The sequence below is a fragment of the Falco punctatus genome (assembly GCF_963210335.1).
Source record: "Falco punctatus genome assembly, chromosome: 3".
Taxonomy (NCBI): Eukaryota; Metazoa; Chordata; class Aves; order Falconiformes; family Falconidae; genus Falco; species Falco punctatus.
The window spans coordinates 40248963-40269431 of NC_137582.1; the positions used below are offsets into that span (position 1 = coordinate 40248963).

A 20469-nucleotide genomic window follows, 5' to 3' on the forward strand; every position below is an offset into this window, starting at 1 on the left:
CTACTTCACCAAACTCTGTTACTTGAAATGATATGAGAAGTAGTTTGTCACAGGCAGTCAAGGAAAACAGAGATAATTTTCTGAATTCCATTAATAATACGCAGTTTCTAGTTAGGGAATAGAATTACTAGTTGCTAGCACAAATTGAAAAAAATACAGCTTGTAGAAATATATATAAGACAAATTTTAATATACTAATTAAATAAGAAGCTGGACTCTTGGAAGGAGCTCTGATTAGAGTTCGATATCACAAATAAGGAACCAATTACAGCTTTGATGCAAACGAGTCTGTAGTGGCAGTGTGTCAAGTCTGAGTCATGTTTTTTTCATTTACTTACTTAATCCCTGTCTGCACTTTTAAGCAGATGATTGATTGTTAAACTAGTGGCTTAGGCTTCCCTTCTTTTCATCTACTTTTCTTCATGAAAAGCTTAGTAACTGATTTTTGTTTAACCTAAGGTGAATGTGGTTTACCTGCCTATCATCTGCAGTAAGATAGTATGGTAACCGCTGTATGCGATGGCAACCAATAACCATTTCAATATAACACTTCGAGTCTCAGTGGAATATTTAAACAGTTGCACTCAAATGACTTATTCCAGAAAGTAAAAAAAAAAAAAAAAAAAAAATATTTCTAATAATTCATTCCACATTTTTCTAATCTCAGCTTCTGTGTTCACAGTTTCTGAAGTCACTAAATTAATTAGTTGTCTCCTTGAACCTTTCTGATATGTTTTGTGTGGGTAAATTTTGAGGTGGCCGTGGAAATTCAGCTCAATTTCGGTCAGTGTTGCAGAATCTCTCTTGGTTGTCCTACTCTCCTTTCTCTAAGGACTGGTGGACCAGGTGAGGTAATCTTGTCAAAAACATTAGATACAACTGTGTATCACAGAGTATCTGGGGAGATACAAGTTTTCAGTGTTCAAGAAGTCATAGATAGTTTGCAGTCACCATAAGGAAGAGGTCTAAAGAGTTACAATACTGGATAGCCAGCTTTTGTCCTTTGTTGTTGCTCCCAGTTGCAGTAAATGAGTACAAAGAAGGACATTACCCTCTTGTGTTAGGGATTGCCTGTGATGTCCTGCCGCTGATCTGTAAGACTGTATAGGCATCTGTAAGCTAGTTTTTTGGATACACCTCAAACCGTGATGGGTTTTGGATGTAGAAGGCCTTCCACAAAGAAGGCTCTAGTGACCACTTTGCCATTTCACAGAGGAGTTTCACGTTTTCTTCTCTGCAGTAATTCAGAGTATCCTCGTGGGGTCAAACTGACGGTTGTGTCTGAACCAATGCTCTGGCTGGATGGTTTGGAGTCTTTTCTGGGCATAAAATTTGTGGTAGTGTGAGAACTGGGTTAGCTCATATCAGCTGTTGGAAACTTCCATATGTCTTTACCATTTTCTCTGTTTTCTGGACAGCAACAATAAATTGAGACAAACTTTCTGATGAGTTTATCTTTTTAAGGTAGCAAGCTTTTATATAAAACAGCCTAATTCCCCCCTCCCCCCGCTTGGGCTTTAGGTTATAAATAGGTTGAAAAGTGTTGAGATGCCCAACTGGGTATTTCTGGTGCACCAGATTGGCTTTCCTTTTCTTTTATTTTTTTTTCTGGTATTGAAATCTTTGAGTTGATAATCTGATAGATCTCCTTTGTCATTTCAAATTGGAGTTTTGTAATTAAGCTTCCCAAACTGCCCTTGTGCCAAGCAGCTGTCCCCATGAAGTGTTTGCTCTGATTGCAGACTCTCTTCTCTAAGGGATTTCCGTGTTTCCAATTGTTTTGTTTCAGCCTTTGCTTCAGTGATCTTTGGTGTCGGTGAAGTTGTTTTGTGAGAGTAGCAATCCTTTTTTCCATCATGGTTTAAGATTAACAGTAATAAAGTTTCTCTGCTTAGGACCTCTGTTTCATGTCTACCTGTGAAGTCTCCACTTAAGACTTCTAGCGGCTGCCCAGTGTACACAGGACCTGACTATAATTTCTCTGTTTGAAGAGAAAATTGGCTGTGTGTACAGGCTGGGATCATTCTGTTTTGCTGTACGTGGTAAGATACACTGTGGCCCAAGTTGATTCTTTCTCAGCTTTTTCATGTTGGCCTCGCAGTTGCCAGGGCAGCAAGGGAAGAGTTGCATTCCTGCCTGTCAATATGCTCCATTTTCTGTTAAGTTTCTCATTAAAAGTTTTTAGGCTCTTGCACATGCAAGAGTTTGTTTGATTCTGTAATTGTGTAGGTTTTAATAAGGTCCATGATTGTTTATTTGTCTAAGACAGGTTTGGTGGTAGACTTTGGCTAGGCTTCAGTTGCCTGTATTCTGGCATCCAGTGCGGTTTGTGACACTAAGTTATCCTGTCAAGTCTTCAGCTGCCATTCAGCTGCGTGGTTTAGCTAATCCTAAATTAGAAGCCTACTTGATCACCTTGAATAACTGCCTGGGTCCACTGGCTGTATTGACTAGTGGTGTAACACATTTGTTTTAACACATACATTATTGCCATTTCATTGCCTTTTCATGCTGGGGTTTATCTGACCCATCTGCCACATGCAGTGTCAGATGTGGCATGGGTCTTCTGACAGAGGATTTCTGCTTGTTGGAGCAGCAGCTGATGGTATGTGCAGGTATCCATATATGATATCTTAGGACATCTCAGATGGCACTGGTAAACCATGAGTAGACTACCGATGTCCATACTGTATTTCCTTTTACTTTGGTGGTAGTTTAGGCACCTTGCCTATATTTGGGAACCTAAACTACAGATGTCTAATCCTTACCTGAATCCTCATATCTTGCTGTACGGTGTATGGGTAACTGTTTTGGTGTGAGTACACTGTGCATGTAGATGGCCTTGTAGATCATGTTTTTCATATTAGTTACTTGTCTTTTGCTGTAGTGGCTTAAACAATTTACTACATCCAAAATACCTGCTTATTATATTTGCTGTGGGACATATGCAGTGTATTTCAAGTTGTATGAATCTTGATTGCACGGGGAAGCCTTTTCTGTCCTAGCCCCCTTGCTAGCACATCATAATTAAACGGCAACAAAAATCCTCACTGTTGGCCATTTTGTTCATTGAGAAAATCTTAGGTTTTAGTCTTTGATTCCATAATTAGTTACCTTATTTGTCTGCTTTGGTTTTGTTTGGAAATTTTCCTTTCTTTTCAAAATTGCACAAAGCTATTGTAAAGAGAGTTGTTAGAGAAGGATGGGTGACAGATGTAAATAGTATGTAATGGTATTCTGGTCATTGATTCAGAGACTCATGCTTCGTGTAGCATCTTGGATCAACATAGTATTAGAAAATAGGGAACCAATACAGTTTCGTGCAAAAGAAGTCTGCAAGGTAAAGCAGTTTCTAGCTCAGTCTTCTGGGTCTTAAGTCCTTTTTTTGCTTGTTTGTTTTAATGTGCTTGTCCTGTGTAGTAATTAAAAAGGGAAGTTGAGATGACTGCAGTTTGAAGAAGTGGCTGAAAAGTATTACGAGTGCAGATTTTTAATCTGTTCGGTTTCCTACTTGATTTTTTTTTCTCAAAAATACCTTCCTGTCTGTCCTCAGAGACCTTACTGATTGTATATAGGAGTTTTACAAAGGCTATTCCTCTCTGGATGATCATATCCTTACAAAAACAACATTTGTTTTCTGAAAGTGCGATGGCAGTTAACGTTCTGACCTGGCGTTCACTGCAGCTGCCTGGCCCTGCCTTGCCTTCCCAGGGGTTGATCTGCAACACTGTCCTGACTGTCCTGCTCCAGTTCAAGAGCAGAGGAAGCCGCTTGTAAGGAGCTGTAGTTTTTAGTCAGTCCTCAGGTACTGGGTTTAGTGCTGAGCACGTAGGGAAACTTTTTTGTAAGCCTTGCAGCTCCTTGGTTTTTGAGTATTAGTCATTAGTCCCTAATACTCTCTGTCAATTCACCTTCCTTTTTGTGTGCATTTTTGTCTTTGGTTGTAAATTATTTTATCAAAATAACCAAAATAGAGTTAATTATCATTTCCCCACCCCCATACTTCAGGAAAGTAAAATGCTTATAAGGCCTGACTTCAGACTTCACTTGCTTGTCATGTATTACTTTGGTGTTAATTAGCTGGTAGCTATGTCCAGATTTCCACTGAAATTAAGATACACTAATATAAGGTACTGTAAAACAAACAAACAAACCCCAACAAAAAACAAACAAACAAACAAAAAAAACCCCACCAAGCATGCCCAGAAACAGGCCACAGGTTTCTGAAGATGAGGGAGGGATGAGATGGTGAGTTTTGTGTGGAACTTTGCAGGAGCTGAACTTCAGCGTATGGTTTGACAGCGAAGCTAAGCTGATTAACAGGAGTTGAAAGAGCTAATTCCTTGCACCCACTTCAGGTCAGGAGTTTATTGCCTTCCCTCTGCAGGCACGGATGCTTCTCTGATCTTCCCCCTTACCCACATGTGAGCTTGTTCAGTGAGGTAAATGGACAGAAAAATACTAGCTTTTTGCTGTAGGGGAGAAAGGACACAGGATTGTCCCTTGCTGTGGCAGTAAGTCATTGTATTGGTTTAGGCTGTTGGCAAGCAACCCCCCTGGTAAGGCAAAGAGTAACAAAGTGATGGAGGAGAACTGGGGAGGACAAACAGTGGAGTCCAGCAGTACCATAGAATATATGTGGGTCCTGTGTGATTTCATGTGTAGTTTGTCAATTTTGCCTATATAAAATGTATAAATAAGATACATTTTGTTAGTAATTCTAGATAACCGTCTGCTGACTGTTGCTTCAAGTCATGCTCTTGCTAAACTGCTACTGTGTGCTTATGTCATTACTTGATTTTGTAGAACAAAAAAGATTGAATTAACAGCTGCTCTAAAGGTAATGTAGAGCTGTGTGTTTTCTGTCATCCCTAAATAAGCTGCTAGAAATAACACAGTAAAAAGGAATTACAGAAAGCTTAGGACTTCTCTAGTACTTCTTATAATAATGTACATATGTATAAATACTTACTGTAAATGTGAGAACTGGCACACAAGAAATACATTTTACCTTCTGGCAGTTGTGTATGCTTATGTATAACTGAGCGAGTGAAGTAATATCAGAATAGAAGGGGAATGGAGAGTTTAATGGAATTTTAAGGCTAAAGCTGAACCCAAACCTTCCATAGTTAGGAAGCTGTTAACTCTATTAGGGTTCTGTGACTTGAGACTTTTACAGAAGGATCGCATTAACAAGGTGCTAACAAAAGCAAGGGTTTGTCTGGAAGAAAACCTTGAGATGCTGCCTGCTTAGACCCTGCCCCCAGTCTATTGTAATGCTGTTCCTGAACCTTTCAATATTTTCATTAATGATGTGGATGAAACAGTACACTTATTAAATTTGTAGATGCTATAAAGCAGGCTTAGAGGAGACTAAATATTTTAGAACTAGAATTAGTCTTCAATGTGATCTTGAAAAATTGAAATTGTCTTTTTGCCTTTTTTTTTTTTTTTAATAAGAGAATTCAAGGAAGGCAAGAACAAAGTCTCATTAGCTGCAGAACAGTCAGATTCACAAACAGCACAGGCTAGAAACTTGCTGGGTAGCAGTGCTGCAGAAAAGGAGCTGGGATCATTATGTGATACTGTTGTGAAAACCAGGCACTGATTAGAATGTATAAGCAGAAGTATTGGGTATATGAGATACAAAATATGTCAAGTAATTTTTCTCACTCAGCAGTGGCTGGCCTTCAGTTGTTAGCTTTGCAAAGCACTTCACAAATACGTAGTACGTGCTGTGTGTTGCGTACTTGTACACAGACTAGATTTGGTACGTTGGGTTGTATGATGGAGCAGTGTGAAAGTGTGGTAACACCCTCCTGCAGACAGACATTTTCACTTTCTGCACAGATGAAGTCTAGTCTTCTGTTTTGGCTGTTCAGGTCATTAGTTTCTCTGACTGTTGGTTTTTCATACAGCTACTTGTGTTTCAAGTCAGGTATTGCTTTTTAAATTTTTCCATGTTGTGAAAGTGTGTTTAACTTGAACGCTCGTTTGTTTTCCACATTCTGTGCTATCTTACCTACTTTATCTGTCTTTATTTATTCAATTACTGTGACATATTCTTAGAATCATTTCACCTGAGCATTTAATTCATATCTTATGTCGTAAAATCTAAGGATACAAAGTGATTCATGTTCCAGAAAAGTACAAGAAATTACAATAATCAGAAAAAACAAGAGTAATTCTTTACATTGTATGGTACTTTTTGGCATGACACAAGTGTTCTGCATCTGTGAAAACAACTAAATTAATGCTTGTGTTTGGTTTGCATGGCAAGGTTTTGGTATCAGGGAGGCTACAGGGGTGGCTTCTATGAGAAGCTGCTAGAAGCTTCCCATATGCCTGATAGAGCCAGTGCCAGCCAGCTCCAAGGTGGACCCACAGCTGGCCAAGGCCAAGGGATAATGTATTTAAGAAGGGGAAAAAGATACTGTGCAACAGCAACTGCAGCTGGAGAGAGGAGTGAGAACATGTGAGAGAAGCGACTCTGCGGACACCCAGGTCAGTGCAGAAGGAGGCAGGAGGGGCTCCTGGGCTGGAGCAGAGGTTCCCCTGCAGCCCATGGTGAAGCCCACGGTGAGGCAGGCTGTCCTGCAGCACATGGAGGACCCCACACCAGAGCAGGTGGATGCCTGAAGGAGGCTGTGACCTGTGGGGAGCCCAGGCTGGGGCAGGTTTGCTGGCCGGGCTTGTGGCCCTGTGGGTGACCCACACTGAATCCGTCCATTCCTGAAGGACTACATCCTGTGGAAGGGACCCACACTGGAGCAGTTCATGAAGAACTGCAGCCCATGGGAAGGACTCAGGTTGGAGAAGTTTGTGGAGGACTGTCTCCCGTGGGAGGGACCCCACACTGGAGCAGGGGGGACTGTGAGGAGGAAGGAGCAGCAGAGACAGCATGTGAGGGACTGACCGTAACCCCCATTCCCCGTCCCCCTGCGCTGCTGGTGGGAGGAGGGGGAGAAATCGGGAGGGAAGTTGTGCCTGGGAAGAAGGGAGGGGTGGGGGGAAGGTGTGTTTAACATTTGGTTTTATTTCTCAGTATCCTACTCTGATCTGATTGGCAATAAATAAAATTAATTTTCCCCAAGTCGAGTCTGTTTTGCCCATGACGGTAATAGCTGAGGGATCTCCCTGTCCTTCTCTTGACCCAGGAGCCTTTTGTTGTACTTTCTGTCCCCTGTCCAGCTGAGGAGGGGAGCGACAGAGCGGCTTTGGGGGCACCTGGCATCCAGCCAGGGTCAGCTGATTACAATGTTGTGTTTCTAGACTTAGAAGAAAAATGAATGCAATATTGGACAGCAATATTTTCACTTTGAAATGTGAGGCAGTTTTGTTCAGTTGTTTTAATAGGAGTTTGTTTTGTTTTGGTTATTTTTATTGAGAGGAAAATTCACAGCTTATATACATAGTTTAAAAAGACAGTTAATACCTACTGTTTAATGAAACCCCTGTATGCCTATGTACAAATTGCTTTCAAAAGCAGAAGTGAAGTAAAATGCAATTATAGTATATTTACATCCTTTAAATGCCTGCTGTAGCATTTCTAATACAGCTGTGCGGTTTAGAGTAAGAGGTGAAAAAACAATGCAGCATTTCAGAAGGCGCCATAAACTCTAGAATAGAACTACAGAAATGGCAGCACTGTGACTTGCAGGCTTTGACTGGGTAGACATGTATGTGATTAAGACTGCAAGAAATATCATTGCTGTGGTGTCTCAGCATGGCAGCTGGCTGCTCAATAAAGACACAAAGCTGGCAGCCACAGCTGCGCAGTCCAGCTTTCTCGGAGAGATCTAAGCCTCTGTAACCTCTGCCGAGCGTCGAGGGAAACTCCTGCGGAGACACTGGGGTGCAGTGGTTTCCTAGTTGTGAGATGAGTTAGCCACCTGAAATGAGGTGTGGGGGCTTTTCTAATTGTATTTGCAGCATCCTAAATTAACAGTTCCTTTTGTAAATGCCAGATTTTTCAAGAACATCCATGTAGAAGATTTAAAAACATTTTGATTACATAACTGCATTTCATCTCTGACCAGCTTAGTGAAATCTCTCTCCCCCAAGTCCTACATTTGGTTGTGTAGTAGCAAACTGGTCTGTGCTCATGGCTGGAAGGCCCCGAAATGTTTTTGCTACACTTACATACCAGTAAGTTATACTATTATATATGTAAAAATGTAAAAAATGTAAAGAAAAGATGGATCACGTAGGTTCTGTCCCCTTTTTGTCATGACATCAAAGATTATTTGCTTGTTGGTGTGAAGATGACATCACAGCACTATATCAACTATATTCTCTCTGTTGTCTCTCTCTATTAGTGGATTTTTAGAACTGATTAAAAATTTATTGTTCCGTATCTCATGTACTTAAGAGTTAGTCCCTACAAGTATAATTACCTCCTGGGCATCTTTGTTTATACAGATTAATTTACAAAATAGTTATAGTTTCCTGTAGGAGTTCTGTACCTTTAGATATATAAGAAAACCCCAGTACCTAATGGGTGATGATTCTGTTTTGATTTCACAGTTTAATTTCATTTGTACTTTACTGTAGGACAAAGAGTGTCTTTGTTCTCCTAAATTTTATCTTGTTCATTTTTACAGTTCGTTGATACTAGTATCAAACTGATTTTTTAATCCTTAATAGAAAAGGATCAATACTACAGTTTCTCCCTTTAGCACAGCAACACTATAGAACATATTTTATTTGCTTGTTAGGAAGTTCTGCTTTCTTGAAAAGAAGAATAAACTTTCAAAATACTGGAAGCTGAAAGGATAATTCATAACTGGCAGGGCCTGAGAATAGGTGTTTGGTAGTACCTCATACAGTACTGTATGAGCGATGGCATTCCCGTACTCATGTTTAACTGCTGAAATGTAAATACTCTAAGGATTTTCTTAAACTTTTAATTTGTGTGATGTTTTTTTTCTATATTGTCAGTTTAATTTTGAAGGTGTTTAATATATATGGCACGATTCTGCCATGTTTACATGACTAATGTTTACAGTTAAGAAACTTTCTAAATTCATTCTGATATATACCAATATATTTACAATCAGTAGTATAGCAAAGAATTCTATAGTTACACACATTCTCAGTCTTTCAGATAGGCCCTTCTAACAATACTGCACTACTGTATGACATTTGCTGTTAAGTCACAGTAGGATTTTTAAAGTCTGAATTTAGTCCATATTTTTGAACACATGAAGTACTGGAATACATCTCAGCTGATTGCATATGTATTTTTAAAATCTGTCACTATTAGCATTTTACTTATGATCCTTATGAAAAGGGCAAGTGATTGCATCTCAGCTTCATTTTTAATTTTTTTACATTTGCCTTTCCGGAGCTTTAAATCTGTTGTCTGTCTTTCCTCAGTAATAAAACCGGCATTCTAGTCTGAACCTTTTCTCCAAAGCACAGTCACAATAATAGGATTTATTATTTTCATTGTACTAGTGCAACTGTGCTAAAGTAGTTGCACTGTGTGGTGTACTGAGTAATTTGGGATCTCAATCCAACAATACTGTCCATCTGAGTAGAGATACTTGGATTTTTTTAACAGATCTGGGGAGGGGGGCGGGGCAGAAATACTGATGTAATCAAAATGTTTTATATAGTTGTACTTGTTTCAATAAGACCTTTGTTAGAAAGTTCTTCAGGTGTTGGATGGCATTTTTGCTTAGGAAGACAGAATTACCGCAGCAGAAGTAGCAAAGAGCTTACTAGTAAGGGTGCTGCTCGTGACGGAGGAGGGCTGGGCTCCTGTCCTCCTCTGCCTCAGCCAGAGGGACCAGAGATGCTGGTGAGAGAGATCCCAGTCCTCGGGCTGCTTGTTGACTGTTATGGTGTTTGCTTTTATCTGCTCTGTACAGATCATATCATGTCTATGAACCCTAAAAAATACAGTGTACGTTCGTGTTACTGAATAAAATACATCACCCTGTTTGGTCCTGATGCTAAAAGGAGAAGCCCAAGACTTTTCCCTGGAGGACTGAGAATGACTTCCTCTTTGCTTATTTGAGTGGATTGCCTAGGGTGCTTGCTGGCCTCTGAACTGCTGCCACGTGGTTTTTGCAGGAGTTCTTTGTCAGTAGCCAAAACTTTGCCAAGGAGCATACTTTCAGTGAATAGTATGAAGGAGCTGTGCCCAGCCCCTGGTTTGTTTATGAGTGTAAACTTAGTCAGAGAACATGTATTGGTAATAGAGAAACTCATCTGGGCAGATGGAGAGAGATAATTAGTACCTAGCTTATTCCAGGTAAATGCTTTAGGCACTGGGTTAGAAGCTGATGTAAGAAATTCTGGTACCTGTGCTAGTAATTTGTAGGATTGAAATGCTCCACCTGTTGACTGGATAAACAGTGATTTTTTCAGAACTTGTTATTTGGTGGGTTTGTTTAGTTGTTTGTTTGTTTTCTCATCTTACTTTTTCTCTTTTCTAGTTTGGTAGCAGGCAGGAAAAAGTAGGGATTTTCTCTTGTGGGCTTATTTGGTATTTTGTGTGCACTTTACTGAAAAACTATGGGAAAAGATTGCTGTGGCAGTTTGTTGCAAAGACATCCTCTGATGAAGAAATTGGCAGGTGCTAATCTCATCTGCAGAATAATTATATGGAATTTTATTCTAGGATAATCATTCTTCCTGCTGTATTTCAGGCAGGGTCACCCCACAGTTGAGCAACAGAACTTGGAGTCAGGGCATGTGGATTTGCTCTGGTCATGTTCTTTGACTGTGAGCTCTGTTTCTCTGTGTATCTGTTTGGAAGTAATGTCTGCAAGGGGTGTGACTTCTGTGGGTAGTTTTGTGACCCAGGTCTAGGATCAAAAAAAAGATCTGTTGTTAATATCACTACCATCATTTGACATGCAAAATGCAAAGTTCCCTGCTTACAATATTTTGTTTATTGCAGTGATAGGCAATGGCACAAGTTAAGATGCAGACTACAGCAAACCTGTCTGGCCCTACCATGTCTCCTATGGTGCTACCCCTACCAGTTACAACTACAAATACGCTGGGTCTGCCGTCCTCAATGAATGGATCCATTTCGGAATCAGCTGCCAGCTGTAGCAGTCCTACGGCCGGCCTTGTAGATCCTGCGCCTTCTAGCAACTCACCGGGTAAGTTGGTCCAAGTATATTTTCTTTGGTCTTCAAATGAACCTTTTTGATGACTCATTAATTAAAAAAAAATTAAAAATTTGGCTTTAATGAGAATTAAAATAAACAAAAAAATCTCATAGAAAACTATTTTGGCTAAATAGGCTGTTTACTAAGCTAAGTTTCTTTAACTGAGCTCAGACTTACAGTGAAGTGTTGGTCAATGATATAAAAGCTCAGAAAAGAACATGTCTATTTTGTCAAATTCTGAGTGTATCTTTTACAGAGAAGTTTTAGTGGTGCAGGAAGGTCTCCAAGTGTATTTCTCTTCCCTAGAACAGAATGTCTTCAGACTGCTTGGCAGTATTTGGTGTTTCCTTTGTAGCCTAATAAATGCTGTAGTTCCTATGCTGAACTGGGTATAAAATACAGAAATGTTATCCTAAAAAATTAAGCACAAAATGACTGTGGTTTAGGGATAAATACAATTACATTGAAAAAGAAATAGCAGAAAGTTAAAAAATAGTAAAGCAGTATACATGAAGTAAGTTGTCTAAGAAAAGCAGAACAAAATCCTTAAAGGGGGAGAAAAGGTGTTTGGGAGCGCTCTGAGAGTGACTTCACTGTTGTGAGAAAAGTCCAAAACACTGGGAAGAAGCAGGGAGAGGCAAGTGGGGACCACAGGGTTTCATCTGCTGTATTTATCTTACAACTCTTATACTATCCACTTCCTCAAAGTGTTAAGAAAGCATTCTGAAAGAGTAGTCAATTCCTGGAACCAGTGTATTCCTGATGAGTAAACTTTGGTGATGTAGAAAATGTAGCATATGTGTATGTCCTTCTACACTGTTATCTTTTATAGAGACATTTTGGAAAGAAATAGTTGTATTTTTTTAAAATTGCATGTAATCAGAATGGTTTTGTTAACCATTTACAGTGGTTATTGTAAAATGCTTATTCTCATATGATTAATATATAAATGGTTTAAAACATTGTATTTAGCATGTGGAAAAATTATTTTTTAGCTGAAGTATTTTCTTTTCTAAGCATGCTGCTGCTTTTGCAAAGCTTTGCGAAGTGCTGAGGAATACATTTCTCCACAAAAACTTTACAGACTCTTTATTTACAGCTCCTCTCCAAGATAACATGGCAAACCCCAAAGAGAAAACTCCAATGTGTCTGGTAAATGAGTTAGCCCGTTTCAATAGAATTCAACCCCAGTATAAGCTTCTGAATGAAAGAGGGCCTGCTCATGCCAAGGTAAGGTCGCAGTTCCAGGTGATGAGCCATACCTTAAATGCTGAACAGATAATGTCATGGTCTGGATGAGTGCGCTTGTCAAACACAGCCCCATTTCTGGTGTAAGGGGTTTCTCACTGTTCTTTATTTTGCTTGCTTTTTTTTTTTAACACTTTCAGAAAGTGTGTCTGTATTTATGTTGAAGCCCTTTAGATCATTTTGTACCTTACCTTGACTTCCACCTTTGAGTTGATATTTGTTGGCCTATATAAAGACCTTGCGACATTCTTTCCAGGTTATCACCACCCTTTTTTAATCATGATGGAGCATTTGCTTTTTAAGCTGCATGAAACCTTCTCCCCAGTCAGCATTCATCTGATAACTCATCTCTGCATTTGTGTCATGGTAGTGCAGGTGACAACAGAGCTAGTTTGTGTCATTTTTTTAAAGTACTTACTGATACAATTCTTTGTCTGTAAAGTTAATTGCATTGATACCGTATCTTTGGATCTTGCGTTATAGGGCACAAACTTCTATACTGTTCTTTCCTTTAAATTCTGTGCATCTTTAAGATTCATGGTGATACTAAGATTCCTGATACGATTATAGCATTAAAGTTTCTACTGAGCTGACACTTAATTTTGGTGAGTTCTCATACCAATTTGGACATCCAACTTAATTTCATAAGTACAAATCAGGGTGCTTTTGGATGATGGGGAACACAGAGGGATATTCTCATAATAATTTTCAGACATAATTTTGAATTTCTTCTCTAGTTAGGAGCAATCTGGGGAAGGAGAAAAAAACATGAAAACTCAGAGAGAGGCAATGGCATAGTTAATAGCTGCTTTATACTCAGTATTTATAGAGTGGCAAAATTGCATAGGACAGTGGGGTCACGCTGCAGATCAGTAACAGTTTCAGCTAGTCATGGGCTGTGTCGCAGCCGTTGCCCCTTGTTTCTCAGTTGCACGTTCTGTTGTGAGCTGGCACAGAGTTGATGCAAATCACTGACCTTCTGGTCTGGCTGGTGTTCATGCATCCTTTGTGCTGGTGGAAATGATGTCAGCAGGTGCAGGGCTGCTGAGAATCGGCGAGCTTTTAGGATCCCTCATTACAAATGGAAATTGAAGTGCTCTTCTTCCTGGAGGCGTTTGGCACCACAGGATACACTGGTTGGTGGGTTTTAGGTTGCGACATGTTCAATCTGTTGTGCTTTCTGTAACTTTTCACTGTTGTGTTGTATATTTATTTTGCTACCTTTTTTCCATTATTGTGAGACAGGAAGTGCTTTGGTTGTACCAAAAGGTGTGGTTTTGGCTGCTCCTATTCCTCAGCCATAAAGAGATTTGAGTTACACTGCATTCATACTATACATTAAATTCTAGCAGTACAAGAAATAGTTCACATATATTTGTTATTACTTTTAAAGGAATTAATGTAATTGAAATTACTTGAGCCTGTATTGGCTGCACTTTTGAAAGCCAGATTTTCAATGGATTTCTTAATTTTTCAGTTTTTCAATTTACCTCTTATTATTTTTAATTGCACTCATAGTGGTCAAAAAAAAGATACGTATGTGATCTGTGTACTCAGAAGAATATTAAATCTGATTTTGACCTGTGCAGCAAACGGGAAGAACAAAGGAGGGAAAAGGATGAAGAACAAGACCTATAAAAAGCAGAGAAATTATTATGATTGTTAGGAGTTTACTATTAATGTTTTCCTAGCAATATGATGACATACCAGATACAACTTATGGAACAGAGCTGAGTTTGTCCTAGAAAGCATGACCTGAAGGATGTAATGCTGCTGCTGCTGGTGGTGTTTGCTATTTAAGGATTATCTCGTGTTGCTTTCTTCCTATACATACTCGTTCCTGTCCACTAGTGGTTTTCGTGATTTTCAGAGACGTGCTCTACAAGACAGCTGTCTGTGTTGTGACCACAAATGCTAGTAAATTTCTATATCCTTTTTTCTAGTTGTCTCTGGAAAGTAAGTTTTGACAACTGGAGTGACATGGGAAACTAGGAACAGTGGAGCTAGGGGAGAACTGATGGTTCCTGACAGTGTAGTTAGGATTTCTAGGAGTCTGCCCTCCAGGTGCATTTTTTATCATAAGTAAAACCAGAAAGTCTTTGTTAGCATAAACTACGTTTTTGAGTATATTAGTCAGATTGATTATTTCTTCTGTGCTTCTATGTCAATGGCATCTCAGGAGACAAGTTTAAAAGAAGCAGTGGCAAAAGAAAGTGGATGGTGGTACAGAGAAGAGGGAAAAGGGTAAGGGATGTAGCACTTCAGAAGTCTGGGAAGGAGGAAAGTTCTACATGCAGAAAAAGTGAGGAGGAAAGACTTTCCAGAGCCAAGGGTGACTGACCTTATGAAGACAGCGGAGTGAAAACAAGCACAAAGTACAGTGGCCTTTGCATTTCTGCTCTCTAGCCATCAGGTAAATTAGGTTGGATGTAAGGAATAAAACATTGCTCGGAAAGTTGGTGAGAAATGCCTCTCATTCCATAGCAGAACTGGCAATTTGGTGTTGCAGATTTTGAGTACTTCATTGGCTGCTCCAGATTTTGGTTTAAGGCAGTTTTATTCCTTGAACTAAATTCCCACCTACTACTGTGTGTGGGTTTTGTGGGAGTTTTTTTTGTCAGGTGGGCTAAGTGAGAAGGTTAGAGCTCTGGCTATAGAAATTTATTGAGCAAGCCCTTTATTATCTTGAATTCCTTTTTATTGCTCTAAGTGCTAAGAGGACGGTTATAGGTAGATAAATAGCCATTATTCATATTTTTATTTAAATTAATAATATTATTCTCCCATGAAAATACTACACTGATAACTGTCTTATAAAATATAAAATATATAAACTTCAGATCCAGAAATCAAATTTCTGTTCTTCTAGTAATCAGGATGTATGTTTATAGATGATTTATATAATTACAGATATTTAGCTCTAATACCCAGCTTAGCTTTCAGGTGGGGATAGGGTTTGACAAAGTGCTGTCTCTGAGGAAATTGTCATGACTGCTGTGGAAAAAACAACATGGCAATAGGAACTGTGATACGGGTACTTGGCACTGTACTTCTGAAAATTACAGTATTCCAAAACTCAAGCCTGTAATTGAGACACAAGTAAATATTTATAGCATTCAGTCCATATGCACTGTATGCATGTGTATAGGGCTGAGTTGGGAGGCACATACGTACTTGCGTTTAAAGGCTTGTTTGCCAGTACATGCTAAATGAAAATACAGGTAAAGGCAAATTTAAAGTTTGCCCATCTCTAGATACCTGGTCCTGAATCTAGCTAGTTTAAATAATTTTAACAATTATAGAGCAAATAACTATCAAAATGAAAATTTTACTTTATATGCTGCTCACACTAATATGTAGATTTCTTTATGTCGCCTCAGGTCAGTCAGTTTTCTGAGGTAGGTATATCTTAGTTTACTGTGCGCACCTGACTATTAAATCCTGCCTTATACGTATGGAAAAGACCTTGAGTTGTTACCCTTTCTCCTCTCATTCTTAGATGCTCAAATTTAAACAGAATGTGTATGTATCGTACAGAAGATAGACTCTAATATCTCAAATATGCATTGAGTTTTATCTTCACAACTCACACAGCATGGATACTGCAGATTTGAAAATGTATATGGTTTTTATCAGTAGTCCATTTCTGACCTCTGAATTTTTACAGTTCTGTCTTCACTATAGAAGCCACATTAAAGAACTGCAGTTTCATTCAAAAAGATAATACTTCTTTTCTTTCTTACTTTGTATTTTTGAACATATGTGAGTTGTGACTGAGCCCTAACAATACACATAGTTTTCAGAAATTGGATTGTGTGAGAAGTTCTTGCACTGGGTAAAAGTATTTGGGCCAAATTCTCCACCTCCTTGAAGAGTGTGCAGTCATTTATAGCTGTTCAGAATTATTACAAAATTATCAGTTATTTTTAATAGCATTGTTTACCTGTTTTCTACAGTTAAACAAAGCGACTAAATGCATTCATATGTGTGAGGAAATGAGGTCTTAACCGACCAGTATATAGTCTTCCAAGAGCAGAGGATCAGCTTACAGTTATTATTACTTGGTTTAAATATTATTCTGTTCTTTGGTAGTTGACGTTAACATTATGCTACTTTGTCACTTGTAAGGCCAGATATTGGCCACTGATAGAGACTCACTGATGTCTGTAAGAATCAGATGTGTTATCTGGGAGTTGAATATAATGAAAAGAGAGCATGGTTTCTCTTCAGCCCTGGAAGTTTCTATACAGGTTGGTCTAATCCGCAGTGATAATTTTGCTAGGGTTTACCTGTTCTTTGTCTTTGAAGATGTTCACAGTGCAGCTGACTCTGGGAGAACAGACTTGGGAAGCTGAAGGAAGTAGTATTAAAAAGGCCCAGCATGCTGCTGCTAGCAAAGCATTGAATGAAACTACCCTTCCCAAACCAACGCCTAGACCACCCAAAAATAATGTTAACAATAATCCAGGTATGACATTTTCCTCTGTGTGTTAAATCTTGTTGAAGTATTGGAATATTATACCACTAATAAAGACATTTTAAAAGGTATAAGTTAAGTTGGAGGATGAGAATCAACATAGCTGTCTTATAGGTATGATAGTATAATGAAGAACCCCTAGTGAGTTTGCTCAGGAGAATTTTTAACGTGAATACCAAAAATGGTTGAACGGTAACTTAATGTATTATTTAGATAAGGCTCAGATGTATACAAAGTGATTGGATGTGATCAACAGTGGAAAGATGGGACAAAACCAGATTGAACTGACCATTATTACCATATTAAAACATTTTTCCCAAAGAGTTATTTTAGCTAATTTTCCAGTGAAATTGGAAATTTTATCCAGTCCAATCCTGTGAAATCACATCTGTTATGTAAATAAAAGGTCAGGATTTGGCATGAGAACTTGTGCAGGTATTTCCTGCATCGTGAGTTTTCCTTCACAGCAACCTGTGCTTTTGAAAAGCTTTCAGATGGCTTTAGAAACTCTTGTTTGAATAATAGAATTTATATTGGTGTCTTTACATCCTTCATTTTGAGGTGTTACCTGTGAGTTCCCTTCTATGTGTGCAATACCTTTTGAGATCACACACCTCAGCCATGTGCTCAGTGATCTGTTCTGTCTTGTTAAAATAAATAAAAAAGAATTCCTAACTGTGTTTCAAACTAATATAAAAGAAAGCAAACAGTGAGAAAAAAGTAATCTTTTTCTTTTTTACACTTCTTTTCCCTTCTTCCCTTTTTATTTCCCTCTGCTCCTCCCCCCTCCCTTTTTAAAAAAAGTCATCTTTAGCCACTTTCTTAAAATAGAGTAATTTTGCAGTTAATCTTCTCTATGTTGGAAAAAAAACCTGGAGTAATTTTCCTTTAGAGCTTGTATTATCCTGAGCGTTAGCCACTAAGGATTGTTGGAGAGTGGTGCGGTAGTATTCTCTTGCTCCTCTGGATATCAATACATTGCTTCTCCAGACCCAGGACACTGGTTTTGCCCTGTGTCCTTCACAGTCACTGTGACTTTGGCTGTTAAGAAAGCAGGAGGGTCAGACCTCTATATAAAGAGATTCTGGGTTTGATTTTTGACATCGCAGAGAATCACTCCACTTGTAGATTATTTTTTTTTTGGCTTTGAGCATATTCTTAAAGGGAAAAGCTGATAACAAAAGAAATAGGCTTTAAGGGAATTCATTAAAAAATTGTGTCTCTTAACACTGTAATTTTGCTCTAAGAAATGTATATTGTATATGCACAGATGTTTCTCATCAAAATGGCATTTTGCATTTTTACTATATAGTTGAATTCATAGTCATTCTTTGCTGTGGAAAATATAAAAATTGATGTTGATAGAAGTTTTTGAGTAAGTATTGCATAATTTTTTTCGTCATTTGTTATATAAAACCTCAATGGCTGACTGGTAAATTCATCATAGCTGTTTTAAGGCTAGATTCATTTGAGCCTCTTATGAAAATATTTTGAGAAAATATTAACTGCTTTTAATTGGAATGTACATTTAGCTTATTTAGGATTTTCTTACAACAGTACGAATGGGGAATACAGTAGCTGAACATTTTATTTTAAAAAGAAAAAAAAAGTCATAGTGTAGCTTTTTATTTGGCATTTTGGAGACCATGCAAGTGGGCAAGTGCTGGCTGCTTTTCTATTTTTGTATTCTATCACCAGTAGATGGCTGTAGTGACACTGATTTCCAGTAGTATTTTCAGCTTTTTACACCATTCTTGTTAGATCATGAGTTTTTAGTCATGGTCTTAAGTTTTCAAGTCTTGCAAATAACACATTTTTTTTCTGACTTGTTGTAAGATTACCACATGACTGCAGTAATGCCTATTACTGTTTGCTTGTTTCAGTGCCTCTTTGCTGTATTTGTGTTTTTATTTAATGGTATTCAGCAGGATGAGATACTCTTTTATCTTTATAATTTCAGTAAGCGTCATAACGTATTATAAGCAGTTTGGAAAGATGAAGAACCAACTTGATTATAGCACTAACTTTCTCTTTCATACGTGAAGACTAATCTACTGGAACTGCATAGAGAATGCATTGAGATAAAGTTTAAATGTTCTTTTTCATTGCTTGTGATTAAGTTGGCATCTATATTCCTGTCTTTTAGAGAAAACGAAGTGTTGTTCAAGTTGTTTATTTTTTATTTAAGGCAAAATAATACTATGCAGCACTCTCTTTGCTGCTTATCTCAGTCCTGCTTGTGTGTTTTGCAGTGTTTGTGGTTTAAGTGCCTTACATGTATTCTTCGGTTTTTGCAGGCAGTATAACTCCAACAGTGGAGCTGAATGGTCTGGCTATGAAAAGAGGAGAGCCTGCCATCTACAGGCCATTAGATCCAAAACCAATTCCCAATTATAGAGCAAATTATAATTTCCGGGGCATGTACAATCAGAGGTTTGTACTTTTTCTATTCTTTGATGTTTATCCTTTGCTTATCAATGTGTTCTAAATCTTTATGAACTTCCTAGGTTATTTCAGAGTAAAATAAAACTAACATTTTTACAAAGGAGAGTCTCTGCAACCTTATTTAGAAACACACAGGATTTCCTTCTAAAAGAATACAGGTGCCCTAAGCATGTCACAAGGAATAAAGACATGTAAACCAACTGTTCCTATTTTTTTAATGCATATACTGGAGTTACAGTCTACAGCCATGGCAGTGAGGAGGCAGAACATTAACTCCAGAGAGAGGTTTTGCTTTTCTATGCTGTGCTGTCATGTGATTTAGAATCTGTATCATTAAAAATGAAGCATTCTTTTCTAAGAAAAAAAACGTATATAAAATTAGGAAGGCTGCATTTTGAAAATTGGCTGGAAACCATTCTCAGGTTGCCATTTTTTAACCATTCTGCCTGGTCAGCTTTCTGAATTCCTTAATCCTCAGTGTTTGGTTAGGAAAAATCCTTTATTTCACAGTTTATAAACCTATATGCAGAGAGCCCTCTATCAGTTCTGTCATTACTGTAGTAAGTTGGAGTAATTGTTGAGAAGATGGTATTCAAAATTTTGTTTGTAACAAGTTCTTAAAGATTAAAATAAATCAAAAATTTAAGTGGGTGGAACTGTTTTCTTAACTGACCATCCAAATACTTGATGCTTCAATTTGTTCTAAATTTTTGAAACATCTTCATCTTTGGTATTGTAGTATTTTGGTATTTGTAGTGCAGATAGAAAAACTGTTCTAGCTCATCCTGAATTAAATGTAATTTGTATCTAATGCAACAGTCTGAGATAAACTTAAGGTAATACATATATGTGTTAATTTGCAATCCCAAGAGCTTCTTTCTCCTTATTTTTTTCTCCATTTTTCCTTCTTTTTCTGCAGAACAACTATATTAGAACAGGTCCTTTGGAGCTCCAAAAGTTATTGAGTGTAATCTGTAAAATAAGAAAAAAAAAAAAAACAAAACAAGTCAGGAATTTCTAATAGCATGTTTTTCTCCATGGAAAATGTTTACTTTTTTGTAAAGGTTTGATTAATGGATTTCCTATAAATTTTCATGCATCGCATAGTTATCAAAAAGAATGAGGTTATTAGCTTGGAAGAAGTGTTTTGGTTCAAAATTACTCTTCTAT

The 20469-nt window shown here is 38.1% G+C and overlaps 1 protein-coding gene across 5 annotated transcripts in view; it reads left to right on the top strand.

Moving 5' to 3' along the window:
* STAU2 (staufen double-stranded RNA binding protein 2) overlaps window positions 1-20469 on the top strand; it is a 177521-nt gene that overhangs the window by 9519 nt on the left and 147533 nt on the right. For all 5 annotated transcript variants that reach the window (XM_080381419.1, XM_080381418.1, XM_080381421.1 and 2 more), the window contains exons 2-5: window positions 10913-11120; window positions 12229-12359; window positions 16686-16845; window positions 19152-19287. In XM_080381419.1, the coding sequence (XP_080237545.1) occupies window positions 10922-11120; window positions 12229-12359; window positions 16686-16845; window positions 19152-19287 (626 nt within the window). In that variant the 5' untranslated portion in view covers window positions 10913-10921. The remainder of the gene's footprint in view (window positions 1-10912; window positions 11121-12228; window positions 12360-16685; window positions 16846-19151; window positions 19288-20469) is intronic.